Source organism: Eleutherodactylus coqui, chromosome 6 (assembly GCF_035609145.1).
Source record: "Eleutherodactylus coqui strain aEleCoq1 chromosome 6, aEleCoq1.hap1, whole genome shotgun sequence".
NCBI lineage: Eukaryota > Metazoa > Chordata > Amphibia > Anura > Eleutherodactylidae > Eleutherodactylus > Eleutherodactylus coqui.
Window position 1 is genome coordinate 92,236,209 of NC_089842.1, and position 16,018 is coordinate 92,252,226.

Sequence of the window (16,018 nt, forward strand, 5' to 3'; positions counted from 1 at the left end):
ATTTTAAAAGCCATTGTACGCTGAGAAACTATTTTCCTCTATTGTTATTTTCATAATAAAAAGTTGTTGGAAGTTGATTAATAGTTTATGCTAACCAAATATAAAGCTACTATAATAGGCTACCTTGATTGTCACATGAAGATAATAATACTCATCATGTGATAAGTAACAGAAATTGCAAATTGATTTCTTAGTTATCATATAAAGAGCTTTAGGTGTAGAACCAGTCCCTCAGTCAGTCCTTACTTATCAGACTGTGAAGGTTAGACAATGGATTGCTCTACTAATAAGCTCTATCATGTAGACGGCTTTGATTCCAGACAATTCCTGGAGACTTACTTGTCAGATAAACCTGAAATGGTCTTCGGAGAGGAGTCCTTGATATTTCCCATTGAAAATCTTACAAAAACGTTTACAGCTGGTATGTAATTTTCTATGTTTAACTATTCTTAGATATGTTTTCATATTCCATTTATTTTACTTTTTCATACTTTTCTTATAGAACGATTTTCATCCCTACAACACTAACAGTATCTCATTATCAATATCACATTGTGTCTAATATAACACCCACCGAGCACTATGCAGCCCATGAGGAGACTGGTGGATTTTCTTATCTCCTCTCAGTACTTAAATTAATTGATTTTAAACAATTGTTAATAATAAAATGCAAAGGAACATAGTTGTTTTAGGATATAGGATTTTGGGGGGAAGAAGACAAACAGTCATATCACCTATAATGATTGGTGTACAGTCTTGATAATTGAATATGATAATTGAATTGAATATGATAGTAGAGTCATCTCGCCCTTGTATTCTCCAAGACATTGGAAAAGTTGTTGAGGGTATTGAAAGTTTAATCTAAAATTTCAAAATGTTGCTGCTCTTAGTAAGAGAAACAACATAATCTTGTAGCTAATAAAAAGATTTTGACTAGAGATGAGCGAGCACCAAAATGCTCGGGTGCTCGTTACTCGGGACGAAATTATCGCGATGCTCGAGGGTTCATTTCGAATAACGAACCCCATTGAAGTCAATGGGCGACCCGAGCATTTTTGTATTTCGCCGATGCTCGCTAAGGTTTTCATGTGTGAAAATCTGGGCAATTCAAGAAAGTGATTGGAACGACACAGCAACGGATAGGGCAAGCGAGGGGCTACATGTTGGGCTGCATCTCAAGTTCACAGGTCCCACTATTAAGCCACAATACCGGCAAGAGTGGGCCCCCCCCCCCCCCCCCTCCCAACAACTTTTACTTCTGAAAAGCCCTAATTAGCAATGGATACCTTAGCTAAGCACCACACTACCTCCAACAAAGCACAATCACTGCCTGCATGACACTCCACTGTCACTTCTCCTGGGTTACATGCTGCCCAACCCCCCCGCACGACCCAGTGTCCACAGCGCACACAAAAGTGTCCCTGCGCAGCCTTCAGCTGCCCTCATGCCACACCACCCTCATGTCTATTTATAAGTGCGTCTGCCATGACGAGGAACCGCAGGCACACACTGCAGAGGGTTGGCACGGCTAGGCAGCGACCCTCTTTAGAAGGGGCGGGGCGATAGCCCACAATGCTGTCCAGAAGCAATGAGAAATCTAATCCTGTGCCACCGCCATCAGGAGCTGCACACGTGGGCATAGCAATGGGGAACCTATGCGCCACACACTATTCATTCTGTCAAGGTGTCTGCATGCCCCAGTCAGACCGCGGTTTTTAATTCATAGACACAGGCAGGTGCAACTCCCTATTGTGAAGTCCCTGTGGACCCACAGCATGGGTGGGTGCCAGGAAGCCACCGGCGGTACATAAAAATATCCCATTGCATTGCCCAACACAGCTGAGGTAGTAATGTTGTGCTTAATGCAGGTGGGCTTCGGCCCACACTGCATGCCCCAGTCTGACTGGGGTTCTTTAGAAGTGGAAACAGATGCATTTATAATTCTCTGTGGACCCACAGCATGGGTGGGTGCCAGGAAGCCACCGGCGGTACATAAAAATATCCCATTGCATTGCCCAACACAGCGGATGTAACGTCAGCTGTAATGCAGGTGGGCTAAAAATTCATTTGATTACACTGTAGGCGAGGGCCCACAAAAATTGTTGTATCAACAGTACTAATGTACATCAAAAAAATTGGCCATGGCCAACCAAGAGGGCAGGTGAAACCCATTAATCGCTTTGGTTAATGTGGCTTAATTGGTAACTAGGCCAGGAGGCAGCCCAGTTTAACGAAAAATTGGTTCAAGTTAAAGTTTCAACGCTTTTAAGAGAATTGAAACGTATAAAAATTTTTAAGAAAAATTATATGAGTGAGCCTTGTGGCCCTAAGAAAAATTGCCCGTTCGGCGTCATTACATGCGGTTTCAGGAGGAGGAGGAGGAGGAATATTATACACAGATTGATGAAGCAGAAATGTCCCCGTTTTGGATGGTGAGAGAGAACGATGCTTCCATCCGCGGGTGCAGCCTACGTATTGCTTATGTATCGCTGCTGTCCGCTGGTGGAGAAGAGAAGTCTGGGGAAATCCAGGCTTTGTTCATCTTGATGAGTGTAAGCCTGTCGGCACTGTCGGTTGACAGGCGGGTACACTTATCTGTGATGATTCCCCCAGCCGCACTAAACACCCTCTCTGACAGGACGCTAGCCGCAGGACAAGCAAGCACCTCCAGGGCATACAGCGCGAGTTCAGGCCACGTGTCCAGCTTCGACACCCAGTAGTTGTAGGTGGCAGAGGCGTCAGGGAGGACGGTCGTGCGATCGGCTACGTACTCCCTCACCATCCTTTTACAGTGCTCCCGCCGACTCAGCCTTGACTGGGGAGCGGTGACACAGTCTTGCTGGGGAGCCATAAAGCTGTCCAGGACCTGAAAGACTGTTGTATTGCCTGTGCTGTACATGCTGCTCGATCTCCGCACCTCCCCTGCTACCTGGTCCTCGGAACTGCGCCTTCTGCCACTAGCGCTGTCGTATGGGAATTTTACCATCAGTTTGTCCGCCAGAGTCCTGTGGTATAGCAACACTCTCGAACCCCTTTCCTCTTCGGGAATGAGAGTGGAAAGGTTCTCCTTATACCGTGGGTCGAGCAGTGTGTACACCCAGTAATCCGTAGTGGCCAGAATGCGTGCAACGCGAGGGTCACGAGAAAGGCATCCTAACATGAAGTCAGCCATGTGTGCCAGGGTACCTGTACGCAACACATGGCTGTCTACACTAGGAAGATCACTTTCAGGATCCTCCTCCTCCTCCTCCTCCTCCTCCTCAGGCCATACACGCTGAAAGGATGACAGGCAAGCAGCATGGGTACTGTCAGCAGTGGGCCAAGCTGTCTCTTCCCCCTCCTCCTCATCCTCCTCATGCTCCTACTCCTCCTCCTGAACGCGCTGAGATATAGACAGGAGGGTGCTCTGACTATCCAGCGACATACTGTCTTCCCCCGGCTCTGTTTCCAAGCGCAAAGCGTCTGCCTTTATGCTTTGCAGGGAACTTCTCAAGATGCATAGCAGAGGAATGGTGACGCTAATGATTGCAGCATCGCCGCTCACCACCTGGGTAGACTGCTCAAAGTTTCGAAGGACCTGGCAGATGTCTGCCAACCAGGCCCACTCTTCTGAAAATAATTGAGCAGGCTGACTCCCACTGCGCCGCCCATGTTGGAGTTGGTATTCCACTATAGCTCTACGCTGCTCATAGAGCCTGGCCATCATGTGGAGCGTAGAGTTCCACCGTGTGGGCACGTCGCACAGCAGTCGGTGCACAGGCAGATTAAACCGATGTTGCAGGGTCCGCAGGGTGGCAGCGTCCGTGTGGGACTTGCGGAAATGTGCGCAGAGCCGGCGCACCTTTACGAGCAGGTCTGACAAGCGTGGGTAGCTTTTCAGAAAGCGCTGAACCACCAAATTAAAGACGTGGGCCAGGCATGGCACGTGCGTGAGGCTGCCGAGCTGCAGAGCCGCCACCACGTTACGGCCGTTGTCACACACGACCATGCCCGGTTGGAGGCTCAGCGGCGCAAGCCAGCGGTCGGTCTGCTCTGTCAGACCCTGCAGCAGTTCATGGGCCGTGTGCCTCTTCTCTCCTAAGCTGAGTAGTTTCAGCACGGCCTGCTGACGCTTGCCCACCGCTGTGCTGCCACGACGCGCGACACCGACTGCTGGCGACGCGCTGCTGCTGCTGACACATCTTGATTGCGAGACAGAGGTTGCGTTGGAGGAGGAGGAGGAGGAGGGTGCTTTAGTGGAGGAAGCATACAACGCCGCAGATACCACCACCGAGCTGGGGCCCGCAATTCTGGGGGTGGGTAGGACGTGAGCGGTCCCAGGCTCTGACTCTGTCCCAGCCTCCACTAAATTCACCCAATGTGCCGTCAGGGAGATGTAGTGGCCCTGCCCGCCTGTGCTTGTCCACGTGTCCGTTGTTAAGTGGACCTTGGCAGTAACCGCGTTGGTGAGGGCGCGTACAATGTTGCAGGAGACGTGGACGTGCAGGGCTGGGACGGCACATCGGGAAAAGTAGTGGCGACTGGGAATTGAGTAGCGCGGGGCCGCCGCCGCCATCATACTTTTGAAGGACTCCGTTTCCACAACCCTATACGGCAGCATCTCAAGGCTGATAAATTTGGCTATGTGGACGGTTAACGCTTGAGCGTGCGGGTGCGTGGCGGCGTACTTGCGCTCAAACAGTTGCGCTAGCGACGTCTGGACGGTGCGGTGCGAGACATTGCTGGATGGGGCCGAGGACAGCGGAGGTGAGGGTGTGGGTGCAGGCCAGGAGACGGTAGTGCCTGTGTCCTCAGAGCGGGGTTGGATCTCAGTGGCAGGTTGGGGCACAGGGGGAGAGGCAGCGGTGCAAACCGGAGGCGGTAAACGGCCTTCGTCCCACCTTGTGGGGTGCTTGGCCATCATATGTCTGCGCATACTGGTGGTGGTGAGGCTGTTGGTGGTGGCTCCCCGGCTGATCTTGGCGTGACAAAGGTTGCACACCACTGTTCGTCGGTCGTCAGGCGTCTCTGTGAAAAACTGCCAGACCTTAGAGCACCTTGGCCTCTGCAGGGTGGCATGGCGCGAGGGGGCGCTTTGGGAAACAGTTGGTGGATTATTCGGTCTGGCCCTGCCTCTACCCCTGGCCACCGCACTGCCTCTTGCAACCTGCCCTGCTGCTGCCCTTGCCTCCCCCTCTGAAGACCTGTCCTGAGTAGGCGTTGCAAACCAGGTGGGGTCAGTCACCTCATCGTCCTGCTGCTCTTCCTCCGAATCCTCTGTGCGCTCCTCCCTCGGACTTACTGCCCTTACTACTACCTCACCGATAGACAACTGTGTCTCATCGTTATCGTCCTCCTCACCCACTGAAAGGTCTTGAGACAGTTGCCGGAAGTCCCCAGCCTCATCCCCCGGACCCCGGGAACTTTCCAATGGTTGGGCATCAGTGACGATAAACTCCTCTGGTGGGAGAGGAACCACTGCTGCCCAATCTGAGCAGGGGCCCGAGAACAATTCCTGGGAGTGTTCCCGCTCCTGAGCATGTGTCATTGTAGTGGAGTGAGGAGGCTGGGAGGAAGGAGGAGCAGCAGACAGAGGATTCGGATTTGCAGCAGTGGACGGCGCAGAACTGTGGGTGGACGATAGGTTGCTCGAAGCACTTTCTGCCATCCACGACAGGACCTGCTCACACTGCTCATTTTCTAATAAAGGTCTCCCGCGTGGACCCATTAATTGTGCGATGAATGTGGGGACGCCAGAAACGTGCCTCTCTCGTAATCGCGCAGCAGTCGGCTGCGATACACCTGGATCAGGAGTTCGGCCTGTGCCCACACCCTCACTTGGCCCTCCGCGTCCTCGGCCGCGTCCACGTCCTCTAGGCCTACCCCTACCCCTCAGCATGCTGTATTACCAGTGATTTGATTTCCCAGGCAGGAAAGAAATTGGCGCAAGCCTGCTGTTAAACGTAGCTGGCTGCGTATGATTTTTGTTTACGTTCTGCACCCACCACACACGTACCCAGAACGCTGAGGACTGTCAGAGGCAGGCCAAATAGAAGGTTTCCCTTTTTTTGTTAAAGAAAAGGCCCACTGCGTATATTCAATCAATAATATATGTCTTCTGGCCCTGCCTACACAATTCTGTCCCTGTAGTATTACTGCAGGGCGCAATGCTCTGCACAGCCGATTTAAAAAAAAAAAATGCAACACTGCTAACAGCAGCCTGCACAGTTCTGCACACGGTTAAATGTGGCCCTAAGAAGGACTCTTGGGGTTCTTGAAGCCTACACTCACTCCTAACACTCTCCCTGCCTAACCACCACTTCTGTCCCTGTAGTATTACTGCAGGGCGCAATGCTCTGCAGACAGCCGATTTTGAAAAAAAAAAAAATGGGCAACACTGCTAACAGCAGCCTCCACACGGATAGATGTGGCCCTAAGAAGGACCGTTGGGGTTCTTGAAGCCTACACTCACTACTAACACTCTCCCTACAGCAGCTCCAACACTATAGCACTGTCCCTCAGCTACGTCTCAGAGAGGAAACTGAAAGTAACCCGAACATCGCGTGGTACTCGTTAAGAGTAACGAGCATCCCGAACACGCTAATATTCGCCCGAGCATCAAGCTCGGACGAGTATGTTCGCTCATCTCTAATTTTGACCAAAAAATAGCTATTGATTTTGAAACTACTTACCATATATTTTATTTTAAAAGATGCATTTTTACTCCCCCACCCCCACCCCCACTTGAGGGTTTTAGTCAGTGCGTCTTATAAAGCGAGAAATCCAAGCTAACCGTCGCGATAACGTGTACTTTTAGTATTACCACACGGGGTTTTTTTGCACCATCGTAAGTTAGTTAAAAAACTGATCTTCTTTCTACTCCCCACTGCTGCCTGTACATACCGCTGATTGGTGGTTGGGGCCGACAGGAACTGCTGCTGCTCCCCCGCCTCCACCACTGAGCTTAACACCTTCCTCCTTTGAAGTACACTGATGACAGTCCAATAATCTTATGCTCATCAATAGCAGAAATAATAATATTTTCCAACTACAAATGTTTCTAATAGTCTGTCTATAGAATGTTGTCATATTGCTGTGTTGAATGGAAGATTCTATGGAACTGAGAACACTTATAATACAGGAATAGAAAAATGTCAACACTGGGAAGATCAAGAAGATACTGTAGGAAAAATAGCAAACAGAGGTCACACCTGTATAGTATGTAGTAGTCAGTAAATGGTATAAAAATCAGACAGATTTTAGTTTCTCAAAAATGTTTTCAAGAAACGAATTGTAGTCCTATAATTTCTGAGCCTGCATGTTGCTGTGTTTTGCCCTTCCTGACACACATACAGCTACTGTATACAAATCCTAACTGCACATGATCCATGCAGGTAGGATGTATATAGACGCCCACAACATATGCTGTGTATACAGTAGGCTTGGGGGCAGAGCTCTTCTAACTTTTGGGAAAGAAAGTTGTCAGCGAGAGAGGATAAGAATTTGTTGGACCTAATACTTTTGGCTGAGAGAGATTTTCAACAAATATCTGGATAATTAAAATCTCCCATGATCACTGGAGGCCAATTTAGATGAGGCAAATTTCGGGCACATGATGCCTGACTCTCGTCCCCGCATACACTTGCTCCCATGCTTTTGCACTGGAGCTAGTATCTGTGGCTCTCTGACAGAGCGGCCAGCAGGGGGGCAGTGAAGCTGCAGGAGATTTCACTCCTTGCCCTCCCTCGCCACTCCATTCATGCAGCATAAAGGATGAACGATGAGCTGAACGATCAACGTTCAGTGTAAATAGCAGCCGTTCAGTACTGAATGGCCGCTATGTTAAGCCAATGGAGAGCGAGGAGAGAAATCTCCTATAGCCACCCCGCTGTGAGCCAGCAATACTAACTCCCATGCAGCAGCACAAGAGTGAGTATGTGTGGGGATGAATGCCGGGCATCATTTGCCCAACATTCATCCCGTCTAAATGGGACTTAATTCTTACTTTTTTGAGAACTTGGCCATCTGATGTAGAAAGAGTTTATTCATATCTTCTGCTTGTCCAGGAGCCCTGAAGAAAATGCCTACAATGGTGCTTTCTGTTGTTCCTGCCGTGTATTCTTACCCAAACAGTATCTACAGAACTACGTTTCTCTGAAGCTTGAATCTCTGTGATGTAGTCTTTCATAACATAAAATATAACACCTTATCCCCTTTTTATTAAATCTATTTCTTATAAATAAAGCCTTGCATTCAAATCATATGTATCATCCCACCAAGTTTCCGTAGTCTATGACATTATATTTATCTTCTTAGGAGCTGTAATTCTTGTTTGTTTCCTATGCTCTGTGCATTTGTATAAAAACATTTTAGTTTGTGATCAGTGTCTCCTGCTCCTCTACTTTCCTTTTGAATTTTTTGCATTTTTTTCCCTTTCCACTTTTAATAGCAAGGTACACAATTGTATTCATTAGCTGTATATTTTTGACTGGCCTTTCATTTCCTTTCTTAGATTGTTATAGTTTAAAGGCCCATTTAGACACAATGCTTATCGCTCAAAATACGCTAGAAAGCAGTCTATTGAGCGATAATCGTTGTGTTTAACTGCACTTACATCGGGCAGTTTTCGTTATGCCATCGCTCATTGTTGTTTTTCAGCCTGCTGAAAAACGATGATGAGCCTTATAAGGGATTCACAGCGGGGTTCAGTTGATACTATTGTATCAGCTGTATCCCACTCCCTGATGACAGGTCCAGCTCTGTTCTCCATAACCGGCACGGAGCGCTTGGCTGTATAACAGCTGGGAGCTCCGTGCAGAAAACATCTAGATGCAGAAGACAAGTGGGGACACCCCGCTTGTCTTCTGCATCCTCCGCTCCGAGCGCTCGGCTGTATAACAGCCAGGCGCTTGGAGTGGGGAACAGCTGTATGCAGAAGACAAGCGGGGACAACCCACTTGTATTCTGCATCCTTCGCTGGCAGCGCAAGGTGATCACTTATCTTGAGCAATCATCTTGCGCTGTAAATGACACAACGATAATCGCTCAAAAGTCACTTGAGTGATAAGAGTAGCAAGGTGCCTGCCAAATATTGGCTTTCCTGTCTTTGTAAGGTTCAAGCAATCTCTAGCAAGGATTCATTTGAATACGTAATTCACTCCATGGTCTGGAAATCCAAATGTTTGCTAATAGTACAGTTGACTATTCGTGTGTTTTTTTTAAGATAAATTAAAGGAAAACATATTTACGTAATATGTATGAATATACACACAAAAAAGCAAAAATCATGACAAAAAATCATCACTTGGGCTATTTAGTGTATGGTTAAGTGAGTGGATGAAATAAGTTGAGACGTAAGGAGGAACCACAGTGACTCTGTAGTCCCACATATGCGTGGAGCTAGCTATCAATGAGGGTTAAACATTTTACTGTAGATTATTTACTTCAATATTTGCAATTTATTTTTACAGGTCACATAAAAGGAGAAATCTTAATTGACCTCAGCATTGGTCCCATGATTCATCATTTGTATGCGGCCTGTGAGTTTTTCAAACACATTATAGTGCTAAAGGCCAGTGACAGATGCATCATGGAGCTGAAAAGATGGCTGGACATGCGTACAGGAGCATTTCATTGGGGCCATGCCACACAGATTCATGTAGACACAGAGGAACACAGGTGAAATATTGGATCCAATATTAGGAAAAAACCTGCTGTCATTATCATCAAATGTGCTTCTAGATCTCTTGTAATGCACACCATGATCCTATTTGCCTTGGCAGCAGCTACCTGACACTTGTTGCTTCAGTTAAACATCGTTTGCCACTTTTCTGCCCAAACTCCAAATTTATCAAGATCCATTTGCAATTGTATACTGTCCTCTCTTCTGTTAATTACTGCACATAGTTTTGTTTCATCTGCAAATATTGATGTTTACTGGGCAAGTCTTCTACCAGGCCATTAATAAATATACTAAAAAGAATAGGGCCCAATACATTTGTAATGCTAGTCTATAGTTATAAGTATAAGCCTGACACTTAGTACACTGGTCTTGGTTGACTTCAAGTCTTTCTACCAGTACTGTGAGCCAATAATCTACAGATTACTGATATATAGAGCTAACTGCTGAGCTGTAATGCCCAAAGTGATGTTGATAGGATAATTACTTTCTTCATTTTTCCCATTTCTTTCAGAGACCAGTTACAGGACAAAGAAGAAAAAATGAGGTCAGCAGTTCAACATGTTATTAAATGTGACTTTAAGAAAGAAAATATAATAGAACCTCTAGACCTACCACCAGCCGATTGTATTATCAGTGCTGGCCTTCTAGAGGTTATCAGCAAAGACCATGATGATTGCAAAAGATATCTCAGGAAGTTCTCAAGGCTGCTGAAACCTGGAGGACACCTCATATTAATGGCGTCTTTAAATGCAACATATTTTAAAGTCGGGAAAGACACGTTCCATGTTCTCAGATATGATGATGATTTTGCCAGGAAAGCTCTAGTTGGAGAAGGCTTTGTTATTGATTGCTGTAAGGTAAAGGAGACAAAAGTTGTGAGTGAACTCAATGACTATAAGGGCATCATATTCATTGCTGCTCACAAGAAGTAGAAACTTAAAATTAAGTTTGCCAGTTAATAGTTCATATGTAAATCTTTAAAGTAAAATTGAATAATCAAACCAAGGCTTCTAGTATGATCTAACTTGCCTACAGAATTCATAGACAATTATATTATGTGCTTAAACGTGTCTGTTAAAGGTAAAAATACTCATTCCAGCAATAGTTTTATTTAAAGTTATAGTTTCATTATTGCAGCATGATGCCAGTGCTGTATAGCAAGAGTCCAATGTATTCATGAAATGTAAGTTCCCCCACCCTCCAGCAACTGATTGACAGCCTTCTTCCTCTTACTGTGCACAGGGAGAAAGCTATCAATCTGCAGTGGGAAATACCTGCATCTCATGATTACATCTGACTCCTGTTTTATAGTGGTGTTATTATGTTGCTATGATTAAATTGTGAGCTTAACTAAATTATAGGATATTCACAAATTACAGACCCACTGCTGGAATCAGCGTGTGTGACTACTTGATGCTGCTCTATGACAGAACAGCATAAACGAGGTCACGGATTCCCTTTACAGGTAAAGGGAGCTGGGTGATGCACATTTTTTTACTTGGCCTCTTTGTGCATCCTGAGGTACCTGCCACCAGAGTCGGTTATGCAGATGAAAATCCCTGCTTCTCTGTCACCTGCCCTAACAGCACCATAAATTAGTTTATGGTGCCTTAGGCAGATAAAAGATTCCCTTCAAATAATTGGTTAGTTAGTTGTTCTTAAAACCTTGTTTTTGAAAAGGTTATTTGGACTGATAATAGCCCTGGGACCTCATATGATCATCTGGGACATCATGGGGTATTGTATGACTTCTGGCTATTTGCATTACATCAATATGGTAATAAAGGTAAACATTTAGCTTTGAATTGTGTGTTTTCCTTGAGGAGATCAGTATGACTTGCCTACTCCTTACTACATGATTATGAATCTTGATGTATGAGCCATAAAATCCTTATATGTCTGAAACTCAAGAAATGAAAATAAAAAAAATAATAACATTCACCATGAACCTTTGCTCATCCTCAGGGCTCAATAAACTTATTATATTTTATATAAAGTCCTAACTACTCCAACAAAGAGGTGTATAAAGACTCTGCTCTGCTACATGGTTGTATGCCTCTGTTTTCATATAACAGCATACAAAAAGTTTTGTTGAATTTGATATGAAAATCATGATATGCTCCACTTAACAAGTATGCAGATAAGTATATCTCCTCACATCTGTTACTCCAAGGAGCCCATATGAGGCACATTGAGGCTGTAGAGTTCCATACCATGAAGCCATATGGCTTCCATGCAATGCTGTGTAGCTCCATACACAAGTGTCTGCTGGGTGCATGAGCCCATAATTCTGCTCAGTGTTGGCTTTGGAAAGGAAAGACATAGTGCTCAATCTGAATTCTCTCTGACTCAAACCCAGTATAACCCACCTTCCAGATGCTTTGACTACAATAAGTCCATTTCTCTTTGGTTATGCCCGAAACACTCACTGAAATACAAAGAAACATGGTGGATAACTTTCATAAAGACAAATGAGGGACACTACCCAGTGATTATCTGTGTCTTCATGCTGCAAAAGAACATAGAATATCAGAGGGAACAAATTAGTAGAGATGAGTGAGTACGAAAATGCTCGGGTACTCGTTTGCTCGAGTCGAACTTTTCATAACGCTCGAGAGCTCGATTCAACTAACAATCCCCATTGAAGTCAATGGGAGACTCGAGCATTTTTCAAGGTGACCCATGGGGGAGGTTGTGTGAAACACCAGAAAACATCAGAAAGTAATGAAAACACCACAAAAACAGATAGGGAAGGGCAGGGGCAGTAAGCATGGGTGCATCTGAGGCTCCTGGGTCCCACTATTAAACCAAAATGGGGGCAAGAGCCTGGCGGTCACCCCCCTAACAATTTACTTGGGACAGACCATAATCAGCAAGGCACATGCACTAGCACTTCCTAGCTAAGCACCACACTAGCTGCAATCAAGGCCAATCACTGCCTGCGGGTGACACCACTGCCTCTTCTCCCAGGTTACATGCTGGCATAGCTGTCCAACCCCCCGCATGAGCCTGCGTCCACATCGCACCCAAAATTTTACCTGCGCAGCGTTCAGCGCATGCCACATGTTCGCTTGATAGACATGTCTATTTATAAGTGCATACTGGATGAGGAGAAACCGGAGACAAACTCTGCAGAGGGTTGGCAGAGCCCGGCAGCGACCCTCTTTGAAAGTCTGGGCGACAGCCCACAATGCTGATGAGAATTGATAATAAATTGACGTCTGATCATAATTCCAATCCCGTGCCACCTCCGTCCCAAAATTGTCAGGAGCCGCAAACATGGGCCTAAAGGGGACTCAGATGATAGTACTTCTACACATCTTCACAATGCAGCAGCGCATACTAACACCAAAGATTGGTTTGAAGCAGGAGGTGTCACAAAAGTAGCCACCACAGGTATACAGTGACCCTGTGAACGTCTCATTCAATCAGTTATGCTTACTGTGAACTTTCCAATCCAGTATCTCGGATAAATGTGGTAAAATGAGAGATAATACATGCCGACCAGTGCTGATCCCCAGACCCCAAGCAGGAGGGGGAGGTGGCATACTAAGCCCGAGAAACCGTGACCGAGGTAGGACCTATGTGGTAAGCATGTGAGTGGGCCCAGGGTCAGGCTCGGTCCCAGCCTCCACCTTGTGTGACCCAAGGTGCCATGAGTTACATAGCTATGGGAAACCCATGTGTACCCACACAAGTCATTTAGTGTATTTGTGCCAGACAGCTGAGCATCGCAATGGGAAAGCCGTCTGCACTCTACCCAAGACATTCAGTGTATTTGTGCCAGACAGCTGAACACCGCGCTCGGAAACCTTTGCGCACCCACATCATAGGCGAGCCCATGAAACCCAAAGATAGTATTACACATGAAAAAATGAGTGCCCAAACATGGCAGAGTTTCACCCCGCCCATGACCTTGGCCTGCTGAAGTCATTCAGTGTATTTGTGCCAGACAGCTGAACACCGCAATGGGAAAGCCATCTGCACCTGACCCACGTCATTCAGTTTCCCACTGCTATGGGAAACCTTTGTGCACCCAAAGTATAGGCGGACCCCTGAAACATTTCTGTAGCAAGAGTATAGGCGAACCCCTGAAACCTTTCAGTAGCGAGAGTATAGGCATACCCCTGAAACATTTCAGTAGCAAGAGTATAGGTGAACCCCTCAAACCTGTTAGTAGCAAGTGTATAGGTGGACCCCTGAAAGATTTCTGTAGCAAGAGTATAGACGGACCCCTGAAACATTTCTGTAGCAAGAGTATAGGCGAACCCCTCAAACCTTTCTGTAGCAAAAGTATAGGCTGACCCCTGAAAGATTTCTGTAGCAAGAGTATAGGCAAACAGCTGAAACATTGGTGTACCAAGAGTATAGGCAAACACCTGAAAAAATGTGTTTACCAAGAGTATAGGCAGAGCCCGGAAAAATTAGTTGGCTAAGAGTATAGTTGAGGGCCTGAAAAATTGGTGTACCAAGAGTACAAGTGTACCCTTGAAAAATTGCTTAACCCCGAGGGCAGGTGAAACCCATAAACATTTTTAAAGATACAGCTCGTTGTTGCTTAATTTGTAACAGAGCCTAGAGGCAGCCCTCAGAAAAAATGGTTTTAACAGAGCCTTTTGTCCCGCAGAAAAATTGGCAGTTCAGCGTGATGACATGCTGTTTGAGGTGAGAAGGTACAGGTCCATAAAATGGAAGAATCTGTCTCAGAATGGCTGCTAGATACAAAATGGAGCATTTTAAGATGTAAATAAGCTTGTGCATAGTGAAACAATAATTCAAGCAGAAATAACTTTACAGCAGGGTATTCGGTGCAATGTCTAATGATTTGTTTTTATTCTTCCGAGAGCCAAGCCTGAAAACAATCGTTATCAGAAGAAACCCTCCCACGCCCTGAGCTCTGGGAAAAGAACGAATCATGCTAATAAGATGCTGCGACCATCCAAACTCACAAGGGAGGAATAATCATTTGAAGGACATTTCACATATTTATTCTCACTGCACTGATTGTTGAACAAAGCACAATTCTTGATGTTTTTCTAACCCAATGAGATTAAAGCCGTGACTAATGACGTATTCCTTTCCTGTATTGAGAAACGCTATGAAAAGTTAATAAAGATTCAGTGTACGCGCCTTAAGCAGAGTGGGCTATATACTTGCCGCGGCTCATCTCTACGTATCTGTGGGATCTAATTGTTATAAATCATATAGTTTTTGGCCTCCCTGATGCATCCAGGTACGAACTAATTTGGAACCCAAGGCTTGAAAGGTTAATGTGACTGGTCATGTGTAACGGTCCTTAACAACTGGCGTAGTCGGCAGGATGTATTGATTGACGCTGATAATAACCATTGGACTGTGACACAGACCTGGATTGATGATATCAGCCGTGCCAAAGTCCGGGGACTGATCAACCCCATACAGCGTGGTAAGTCACATATATACATATATATGATGTCTACCGTGGTCTGTTTTGGCACGTTTGATTGTAGTCTGTCCTGTGGTCAGTCGTTATTTCAATGTACAATTGTTAAGCTGTCATCAATAGACATTGTTACCTCAGGTCTTGGGTAATCTTAAGTGACACCAAAGGACAGAATCGATAGATATAGGTACCTAAGTTGTTGTTGCAAATTTATTGTGTATTTAAAGATATCCATGAGTATAGGTTCCAGGGGGCGATTCTGACCTCCAGTGGAAAAAGGGCTCGGATATTAGGTGTATTTAAAAATATCCATGAGTATAGGTTCCAGGGGGTGATTGAGCATAGGGCATCAGACGTGAAAGTCTTTGAACATCACGTGATTGAGCATAGGGCGTCAGACCTCCAGTGGAAAAAGGGCTCGGATATTAGAAACATGTTGAAGTTCTTTAAGAAGAAGTCCAGTGTTACTAGTCTCCTGGATCCTGTCCACTTGGTGTCATGTAGAGGAGGGAAGGAGTATGTGAAGAAGGTTAAGAAGTTATGTGAGATAGTGGGTATGCCGTCTGGTGGCAGGCTACAACCTGGATTGTGGTCAGAAATGTTGATTAAGTGTAGAGGGTCACTGAATGATGCTGGTTTATTGAAAGATTAAAACATGTAAACTTTATTAACGTGTTAAAATAAGAGACACTAGTGGGCTCTTACGGAACGGCTCCTTCTACAAAAAGAGGCGATGTGGATATACCGCCTCGACACCACAAAACGTAAGGGGCTCAATGACCACTTAGTATTTAATTGCTTCTTATAAAATTGACTTTACTGAACTGGAAGACATCTCTCTTTTACATGTAAAGGTCTCATATCCTTATATTCCTCTCTATTAGTCCATCTTCCACCACCGATCACTTCATTCCTGACCTCCTATTATGTACTGT

The 16,018-nt window shown here is 45.7% G+C and overlaps 2 protein-coding genes across 2 annotated transcripts in view; one reads left to right on the forward strand and one right to left on the reverse strand.

Annotated features, from left to right (window-relative positions):
* The window catches only part of LOC136632365 (potassium-transporting ATPase alpha chain 2-like), a 479,010-nt gene that overhangs the window by 338,035 nt on the left and 124,957 nt on the right, over positions 1-16,018 (reverse strand). The gene's annotated exons all lie outside the window — the stretch shown is intronic.
* On the forward strand, positions 200-14,786 carry LOC136632366 (nicotinamide N-methyltransferase-like). Its single transcript, XM_066607176.1, has 3 exons — positions 200-421; positions 9,450-9,657; positions 10,173-14,786. Exons 1-3 carry the CDS (start codon positions 271-273, stop codon positions 10,591-10,593), a joined length of 780 nt encoding a protein of 259 aa, XP_066463273.1. The 5' UTR covers positions 200-270; the 3' UTR covers positions 10,594-14,786.